Source organism: Mytilus edulis, chromosome 10, assembly GCF_963676685.1.
Source record: "Mytilus edulis chromosome 10, xbMytEdul2.2, whole genome shotgun sequence".
Classification (NCBI taxonomy): domain Eukaryota; kingdom Metazoa; phylum Mollusca; class Bivalvia; order Mytilida; family Mytilidae; genus Mytilus; species Mytilus edulis.
The window spans coordinates 42,217,709-42,228,432 of NC_092353.1; the positions used below are offsets into that span (position 1 = coordinate 42,217,709).

The 10,724-nt window shown below is 32.7% G+C and overlaps 1 protein-coding gene across 1 annotated transcript; it reads right to left on the bottom strand.

The window, feature by feature from the left end:
- Window positions 1-503: 503 nt before the first annotated feature.
- LOC139491207 (uncharacterized) lies at window positions 504-9,182 on the bottom strand. The gene is made up of 6 exons (XM_071278678.1): window positions 9,110-9,182; window positions 7,643-7,693; window positions 5,124-5,399; window positions 3,768-4,022; window positions 3,168-3,236; window positions 504-1,248 (listed from the first exon to the last, which is right to left on the bottom strand). The coding sequence occupies exons 1-6, from the start codon at window positions 9,114-9,116 to the stop codon at window positions 767-769; spliced, it is 1,140 nt and encodes a 379-aa protein (XP_071134779.1). The 5' UTR covers window positions 9,117-9,182; the 3' UTR covers window positions 504-766.
- Between the last annotated feature and the right edge of the window lie 1,542 nt (window positions 9,183-10,724).

Sequence of the window (10,724 nt, forward strand, 5' to 3'; positions counted from 1 at the left end):
GATGTTGCCGTATAAAATATTTTGATATGTGTTTCATTATCTAGAGAATTTGGCGTTGATAGATATGTTTGTTTCTGTTTACGAAATCGACGATTTGATCACGAGCTTGGTATTTTGTATTGTCCCATTCTATAGTTCACGACTTCCGGTTGCTCTCTAGTTATTTTTGGTGTTATTTGAGTTATTGGGTTGCTGTCTCATTACTCTTATTGATTTGTTTCTAACTTGGAACAAAGTTCTTGCTATCTATCAGAAAAAAAATAGAATTCTTTTTTCACAACCGTTCATGTCCATTTTGTCTCTTTTTGCATAATATAAATAATTTTGTGGGTAAATTTTGAGTTTCAAAACTTACACCCTTTTCTTGAATATGTGAAGATATATGGTTTACTTATTTGTATAGTATTAATATCCTCATTATATTGTTGTTTTTGCATGTAATTGTTATTCTTCTAACCTTCTTATGGGTGCAATTTGTGCTTCATAAAACAAAACAATACAAATAGCAGTAAAGAGGTTTTAATAATTCAAATTCGAAGTTAACATTAAAGTGTTGTCAAATGTTTGATATGAATAAATAAATAAATAAAAGCAAGCAGAACGAAAACCAGCTATTTCCATCATTCACACAATTAATCATTGAGGTAATTATGTGTAAAACTATTTACCAATGTGTGTGGATACCAACATACATTTCTTTTAATGTATTTTACACTAATGAAATCAATAAGGTTAAAATTTCGGTTTTCTGCCATTTAAAACATTTTTACATTGAACAAATAGCGCAAGGTAATTCATTATTATCTACGTAACTTGGGCATGGGAGTGCCCCACATTTTCCTTCAACCAAATAAAGTTTAGCAGTATCATCTCCTGAATAGCTATTATCTATAGTAACCGGGGAAGCATCCAAGCAAAGATAACCCTTTGAAGTCCTTCCAGATGTCGCTTTTTCGGAAACTAGGTAACCAGCGTACTCAAGGTCGAAGCCGGCAGGACAAACAGGATATCCTGGGTACATAAACGTTGTCTCTGCAGATTTAGTCTGACAAAGAGCGCATGTCAATTCGAGAGAGTCCAGAGAACTACTATACGGTCCAGCGCTGTCTGTTATAAGCTGTGTACCAAAAATTGCACCCTTGTCCGTACCTAAAGTAAAGTTGCTACCACCAGTACTAGGGTTTGTAGGTAAGCAGAGGAAATTTGATCCCGAGCCAGTACCACCAAAATTTGCACCACCCATAACGCCTGTAATGTAAATCAAAATAAAATGAATATTTAACATGTTTAACGATATACATGTATGTATGTTGTTAGATGAAAATATTAACATCATTCATAAATTATATAATTCATCTTTTGTTGGGGCATAGCTATTTTTTTAAATTTATTATTGTCGTGATACAACTTTGAATAATGTTTTATCAGGACCACATTTTTTGTCACTTTCTCATTTTATTTTCTCTTTTATTAAAATCACTTATATTTTTCTATTGTTTTAGATTATTTGTTTTCTGTCGTAATAAACCCTTATCAAGGTGGTACAGTACATAAAATTACAGAGAGATAACTTAGAAAAAAGCAGTTGAACGTTTTAATCACAGTCTATTGTTAAGGAAATCTTAAGCTTTTCAATGATTAAAATTAGTGTTTGTCAAACTTCTATGTATCCAATGATTTTTTTTATTTTTTTTTTAATTGACGTTCACGTCTCAATACTAAGGACACTTGCGTTTTCTTAAAAAAGGAACATTTATTCTTTGTTATACATGATATATGCACTTTAATCCACACTATTCTAACTTTGATGCAGTTAGTGGGTTGTAATTGGAGGGTTTTCTTCAACAGGACAACAACTTCAGTATGGGGATGAGTTGAGTAAAATTGTTTATAAGAGTGGGCACGATTGATTCTGGAACATTCGGTGTTCCTTTAATGTTGGTTTTACCCTACCCATTGTATTGGCAAAAAAAGAAGCCAACGGCCATTCTATATAGTTTGAACATTGAGATTTCTTAAATTTTCAGCCATCCAACTTTCAAGGTGATTCGTTGGCCGAATGGTATAAGTAGTTGATCTAATGTAACACTAGCCTGTCAATACTGGCTTCCAATTGTAATTGACTAGGATTGTCAGTCTTACTGGAGGTCGTAAATTCTCTCCGGGCTTTCCAGCTTTTCACACCAAATAAAACTTACTGACATGAATTGGACAATAGTGCTTAAAGTGCCGTTGAACACCAATGAACCAATCAAGAAAAAAATCTTAAAAATCGTTATCTTGAAGAAATGATTACACGAAAAAAGAAAAAAAGCATGCGATAATGTTCTTACTTTACAGGTTCTCTCTTTGTGTTTCCTAAAAAACCTCAATGACCGAATCTTTCACCATCAAAAGTGTGTATGATATAAACGACTATATATAAGCGAACAGGTGGTAAATAAAACAATGACTTCAAAGTAAACAACAAAATTATTTTTATAAAGTTGAAATGTCCGTCTCATCAACATGAATGATGCTTAGACAATTGAAATAAGGATGTTTAAATACTTCGGATTATCAGGGCAACATCATTAACACAACGCGAATATAATTTCAATTTTCAAATCAACAAATCGTATAGATATTTCTATTTTTTTTAAATATTCTTCGACAAACCCCAACTATAGTACCGGCATTTGTTAAAATGATATTTCCATTTACAGGTACACTTTTACGGGAAAAAGCGCAAATTTGCGGTCAATTGTACATAGGTGTATCAACGTTTAAAGCACAATGTCCATAGCGCTTGAGTCGAACATGTTTTGCACCGATAAAAAATATATGGTTGAATAACTACGCTGTAATAAATTCCGGTGTATTCTTTTGTTGTCTTCATTTAGATAATGGCAACCATGAGCATTTGGTAGCAAAGTCATGGAATCGGTAAATGGGTGCAGAACAAAGTGTCATTTACTTTTGACCATCTTTAGCATTTTTTAATAGTCAGGTCAGATGATATGGCGACCGTGAATATATTTCTGTCGCCGGTCAAGTTATTCGAAATTAAAAAACAAACATATCCCGTAGACCAAACATTCCTTTTAAGTGTTAAAAAAAGTAAGTTGTTTAAACAATGCTTCCATTTTTTTCTTTTTTTATCAAATTAAAAGATTGCTTGTACTTACCAGCATAGATTAATGAAGCCGAAGTTGGACAGGTAACGGCCCCCCAACGTTCATACACTGGACCACTCGCTGTAAAAATATATTGAAAATGAATGTTTTAAACAAGTGTTATGCAATAATTATATTATATATAATGTGTAATATATGACCAGATTTGTGCTTTTCCAAGCGAGAAAGATTACGAAGGTAAGTTTGCTTTTTTTTCTATTTTGCTCAGCAGAATTTCTCGGGGACCTAAATTTTTGTAACAATAATAACTAATATAAGATTTAGAGTAGACTTTTTTTTAAAGGCATATAACAAAGCTATTTTTTCATATTTTGACCCTAAAGATTGACTAAATCTTATACTACCGTTTATACAATTTACATCAAAGTCCTGATGGGGGTGTATTTCATTTCTTTCTTCTTTCATTTTTAAGACAATGTCTTTCTGTTATCTATCTATTTTAACCATTATTCTCTATTCTTTAGAATTTAGCACACCATTATTCTCAAAATTTTGGGTTTTTTTTCTCTCTATATTTTTCTTATCTTCTGCTCTTTTACCCATTATTCTTTTCTTTAAAATCCCAACAAAAACACTTGTATATAAACTTACGTTTTTGACAGACGTAGGAGATTTTCAATTTTTCACTCTTACTGGCGTCACATGTTGAATCTGTAAAAGTAGCATCATCGGCCGTGACGCTGCAGGTTGTTAGATCGTCGCATAGTCCTTGGACAATAGTAAGTGCAGTAGGAGAGAAACACGAACCCTTACTGTAACTTGCTGATGTTATTAAGATGAAAGATCCTCCAGTACATGTAATAGTTTGTGTTTCACCGTTTTTTACAGTTGGTACTTTTGCTTCAGCTGAAAGTTTAAAAAAAAAAAAGCTATTTCCAAGAGTCTCCAAAAATAATTCATTTTTTTTCCTAAATAGCAAGGGGTTAAAAGGTAATTTTCCTCTTTCGGTTATTTATACACATTATTATCCAATGAACATAACGGTTTTGCATACAGAGACAAACAATACCAAATAAGATATAACAAAAGACGACATTCGACATTCGTGGTAATATTTCAAAAGCGTACACCACTTGAAAACGCTGTGATTGGCTGAACAATTGAAATTCAACCAATGACGTCTTGACGTTGTTTTCGTTTTGGGTACGAACAATAAGATTACCCAAGGTTCTTTAGATTCTGTAACGGCGAATAATCATGCGATAGAATAATGTTTTGAGTATCCCCCCTTTATTTTATGTTGATAGTATTCCTGAAACAAGACATGATATGTCCTAATTGTCGTAGTCACGTGACAATCTTGTCCTAGCGAATGTGAATAATCACTGAATTTTAACTTGCAGTGAGCAACACAATGGGTACAACTATTCAGGAGGGATCAGCTTACCCTTCGTGAGCACCTAATACCACTCCCGGTTTTCTCGGGGGTTAGTGCTGCTCAATTTTTGGGTTTCTGTGTAGTGTTTTATAGACTTTTGTTTGTCCTTTCGTCGTTTTGATTTTCTGTTTGACCATGGTGTTTGTCTGTTTTTCTCCACCTTGTGATATTTTTATTGTTCTTGTTGTTTGTTAAATAATTTGATGTCAATCGAAGTGATATCCGAACATTTATGCTGTTTCAAATATTGATTAAACTGTCGCGTGCAAATTCCTGCGAAATCTATTCGGAACATCATTACTTGATTCTTATTTGGATCTTATATATAACTCATCATAGACACATGGATATCAGAATAATTTCATATTTCTTTTACATTTTCCAACAAGTGTGTTTGGTAAAGAGAAGCAAATAACCGATGAAAAAAAATTGCATGCGTAGCAACAGATGAAAATGGATAGTCAATCCGTCTAAAAAACCCACCTCGACAGAATATCAAAATTAATGGTCGTCCCTTGCGAGTTGTTAATCTACTGTATATATGTGTATAAATTTTCTATTGTACATACCATTTACACAATTATATTTGATCTTTAATTTCTGTTTGTCCGCAGCTGTGCATGTTGAACTTGTAAACTGTGCGTTTGAGGAGGGAACTGTACAACTTGTCCTTCCATCACACAGCCCTTTAACAATTGTATCAGCGTTAGGATCGTTACATTTGTTATCATTTCCCGGTTTTTTTCCGTAATCTGCAGACGTCACTTGTATAATTTGTCCAGCCTTTTTACATAATATTTCCGCCACTTTACCTTCCTTTACAGTAGTTGACTTTGTGTGTGAATCTACAACAGAAAAAGATACATTGTAAATTTATTCAAAGTCTTAAAAAAAACTTTATCATATTTATAGTGTATGTCTGAAAAGGGAGACCAGCACTGGTAAACGTGTATATATACAGCCATGTATCACCATCATTGATGGCGATCCGATGGATACATCTGTTGTAGAGTTGTACTGACTCAGACGTACTTATATATATATACATATATAACTCGTCTAAACATCAACCCAACAATGTTAGATCTGTAAATTTGCTTTCGCAAATTTTTGGTTCTTCCCTCGTCGGGATTAGAACCCATGCTACTGTGATATCGTGACACCAAATCGTCTGCACTGCAGCCGTCCCGCTAGACCACACGACCACCTGGGCTCTCATAAGAAGAGCTTTCGCTGGCCGTGTGTTACCTTTCCTCGTCAGTTTTAATCTAGCGGCGTACTACAGTACATGATATATAAGGCTGAAGATGTTATTGTTACAGATCAGCTAAATTATCTATAGTAAAGGATCCTACAAATTAATTTAATATACAGTCACAGAAAATAATTATATTTATAAGTACGTCTGAATCAGTGACAACTCTTCAACAGATGTATCCATCGGATCGCCATCAATGATGGTGATACATGGCTGTGTACATAATGTATATACAACTCGTCTAAACATCAACCCAACAATGTTAGATCTGTAAATTTGCTTTCGCAAATTTTTGGTTCTTCCCTCGCCGGGATTCGAACCCATGCTACTGTGATATCGTGACACCAAATCGCCTGCACTGCAGCCGTCCCGCTAGACCACACGACCACCTGGGCTCTCAGAAAAAGAGCTTTCGCTGGCCGTGTGTTACCTTTCCTCGTCAGTTTTAATCTAGCGGCGTACTACAGTACATGATATATAAGGCATGAAGATGTTATTGTTACAGATCAGCTAAATTATCTATAGTAAAGGATCCTACAAAGTAATGTAATATACAGTCACAGAAAATAATTATATTTATAAGTACGTCTGAGTCAGTGACAACTCTACAACAGATGTATCCATCGGATCGCCATCAATGATGGGGGCTAGGATGAAAATTTTTCACTCTATTTGTTCCGGCCTTTTTTATTATTAGTTTATCCTGACATTTTTAAATAAATTGTCATCCTGCCTTTTTTTTTAAGTTGCTCATCCTTTTTTTTTAAATTACTTAAAACTCCTGTTCTGTCTTTTTTCAAAGTTCATCCTAGCCACTCCCCTCTTTTTCTCTCCCCCCCCCCCCCCTCCTCCCCCTAAAAATCCAATGAGAATTCCCTAACAACATATAATAATAAATATTGATGTTTTAAATCATCTTGCGTTAAAAACCACGATAAGAGGAATTGCATAGATCAATCGAAATGTGAATGGGTTACATGCAATGTAACAGTCAGGAATCTTCTTTATCATAAGTATCTCCCCAAATCGTAAAATGGAAGCCATTGTAGAGGTGACGCACTTTCAATTTAAGCGCTTGGAAACTTATTAATTTATCCACATGGCATCATTACGATCCTTACATACCAGTTGTATTTTAAAAGACATTTTATGCATCATTTAATGTACGTTTAGGACTTAAGTAAATTTAAAACTACGATTCACTCACTGATCGGTTGTAAGGGGAAATTTTGAAAACTTTAAAGGAAATTTTGCGTGGTAAGGCAAACTTAAAATGAAAAGAAGGTCTAGACTAACAACCCTATATAACACAAACAATGCAATTTTATTTTTAAAGTTCTTTGAGTTAAACTAGATGTTATTCAAACACATCTTTACTGTTGTAACAACACATTAAAACGTTATTTCGCCTGATCCATATATTTCGTTTTTAGTACGAAGTTGTGAGTTTTTAATGCTACTATATCATCTGTAGCCTCAATATACAAAAGTATAATCTTAAACGAGATAATGTTTCAAATATTTTGCTTAATTCGTCGACAAGACAAAATAGTCATATCAAACACGCCTACACATTAAAAGGTGTATTTGACTTTCTATTTACAATGAAACTATTCCCCATTTAAAGGATTTTTTCTCAAAAAATCATCGCCAGGGACAACAAAAATGCACCATAGCTGTACTTCCTGTATTTCTATTATATAAACCTGATAATGAACACCGTTGTTCCTTGCAAGGAGTTATTTCCCTTATGCAAAATGGTTTAAAATAGGAAATAGTCGGTAATTTTAAGATAACCTTTTCCAAGCATTCGTGTTTATTAATACTCACATGCGGCCAATAACAAAATTGACAGGCAAAGTCTGCATAAATTTGTAGCTCCTGAAAAGAAAATGAAAAGATAATGATTTTATAAAGTTGTCATCTGAATTGTGTCGCATTTACATAAATAAATAGCTGAAATAAGTTTTTTTTTTTTATTTCTTTCCAAAGCTGTATAGGATGATGACTTATACTTTTACCTCAGGCATAGATTACCGTAGCTGTATTTGGCAAAACTTTAGGAAGTTTGGTCCTTAATGCTCTTCAACTTCATACTTTATTTGGCCTTTTTTAACTTTTTGGATTTGAGCGTCACTGATGAGTCTTTTGTAGACGAAACGTGCGTCTAGTGTATATACAAAATTTAGTCCTTGTATCTATGATGAGTTTATTTATAACATTTATGTGTCTTTAATCCATTTTGTTTTTTCTTTGTTCCGATTATATAGTGATTAAGATTATAAAACAACGTAACTGCTCTTCGTCATTTTTTATTTTTTTTACATTTTTACCTGTTACTGACCTAAGGTCTTTATTTTGCTCACACATTGTTGTCAATCTATTAGAATGTATTCGAATGTCGTACATGTGAAAGGTTTAGCTAGCTATAAAACCAGGTTTAATCCACTATTTTGTATATAAGTAAATGTCAAAAATATTTTTGTAATTTTACTTTTTATCATTTGATTAATTAATTTAGATTTAATATATATTAAAAGTTTTTTTATTGAGAACGCAAATTACAATCTACTAGCAAAGCTTAATCAACTGTAGGAATATATCAGAAGGGTTTCATTAATATAACTGGAGAAGGGAAGAAAATATCGATCATGGCGCAGGTGCTTCTGAGGTCAACGGCTCTTGTTTCCCAAGTGCACGTGACCACCGATGTTACATATGTTTACATCCGTTTTTCGATGCATCTTATAACTGTTCATTTTGGAAATACATATTGTCTGATTCTAAGACAACATCAACTCTAAATCATCAGAACATTTGCATAATCTAATCTTATTATATTATATATATATCAGAATGTTTTTTAAAAAATCCCAGGGGGGACCGGTAACGCCAATTTTATCCTTTTTTTATTTTTGTATCAATATTTTTTCCTCTATTAAAAGTTATAAGTGGTCGTTCTTTTATGCGCTAAACTTTTATCATGAGCTTTCATATTTTATCGTTAATATTTATATAGCCATGTGAATTGATATGTTGTAAAGCTTTTAGGGTATTTTCACATTATATTATGAGCTGTAATACATACTTTATAATAATAATAATACGTTACGATGGAGTGTGCTTAACGTTTATAAAAAAAATGATTTTGATTAAACAAGAATGTAATTAAATATACTTATTAAGAAGGCTTATAAAAATGAGTGATTTATGTTTAACGCCCAGTGGCAAATATTTCTTGCATTTTCAGGGAAAATGTACAATTCGTATGAAAGAAATGTTTACATTCGCTCTTACCTTTCATGATTTTTTACCCAACCGGTCTATACTGTTCCAATAAAAGATAAGTTGTGGTCCAGATCAGTTTTTGATATTCATATTTATTCATCCGTATCCTTTTTGTAATCGCATTAATTATTTAACTAAAACCACTTACATCCTGCATGGGACGGATCTATATATTACAACATCGTATAATTTAATTACTTATATGGAAAATGAATTTATTGTACACGTTAACTTTATGGATTGGCAACTTAATTCAAGACAGTTCGTAAGTGACCTATGGTCAAGGAGATAAAAAAAAAAACGTTCTCGTCATAGAAGTCGACTTGGTCTTGTAAATGTTGAGGTTTCAAGGTATATTATTAGAATTGTGCATTAAGAAAAAATCAATGCAAGTTATTTTTAAACTTTATTTGTGATGTGTGATTTTTTTTCTTCTAGAAATAAAATCTCCGTAACGAAGAATACAAAGCCACGCGTACAAACCTTAATGGGATTTATAATGACATGAACACAATAACTGACAATTTATTGACAATCTCTAATCGAAAAAATTACTATAATCCAAAATGGAAATGGTAATTTGTTTTTACATTTTCGTAGGACTACTGCTAATAGCTAAATTGTGTTGATACTTCATAGTTGTAAAGGGTCTTTTACAATTATGAGGGTGTGGATGGGGGTTTACAAAATAGTGAATAACGGGCAAAAATATGAAAATAGACCCAAAAAAATAACGAAAAGAGAATAACCAGATGCTAAGATAAATAATAATAGAGCATAATAGTTAAAAAGTATGAAGAATAGAGAATAAAAGTCAAAAAGTCTGAAATAAGAGAATAATAGTCAAAAAGTCTGAAATAAGAGAATAATAGGCAAAAAGTCTGAAATTAGAGATTGATAGACAAAACCCCTAAAGAATAGATAATAAAAATAAAAATGTCTGGATAATAGAGCATTATAGGCAAAAAGTCTGGAGAATAGAGCATAAAATGCAAAAAGTCTGAAGAATAGAGAATAATAGGCAGAATTTCTGAAGAATATAGAGAAAAATGGCAAAAAAAAAATTTAAAAAATGAATCCAGACCCTTGAGTAACAAACTTATCAAATACTTAAAGAAATTAATTAAGTGTTCCTAAAGCGCGTATCGTATTTTGAAGACTCATCAACGGCGCTCGTATCAAAGCAGTTGAAAATACAAGCTACATACGAAATAGAATAGCATTGAAAACCCCAAAAAAGCCTAACAAAAGATGTGCCAACTCTGTCTAGGGCCAACTATGATCGGGGGTCAGAAAACCTTTTATAATGAGTGAGTGTTTCGAAAAATTAACATATTAAATAATCCCATTATAGATACCAGGATTGAAATGTTATATTTGCGCCAGACGCGCGTTTCTCATCAGTGACGCTCGAATAAGAAAATGTTAAAAAGGCCAAATAAAGTACAAGGTTGAGCATTAAGAACCAAAAATTCCTAAAAGTTTTGCCAAATACAGATAAGGTAATCTATTCCCGAGGAAGAAAAGCCTTAGTATTTCAAACACTCACAGTTTTGTAAACAGTTAATTTATGATTATGAACATAATTATCATTGATAACTCAAGTCAACACAGAAGTGCTGAA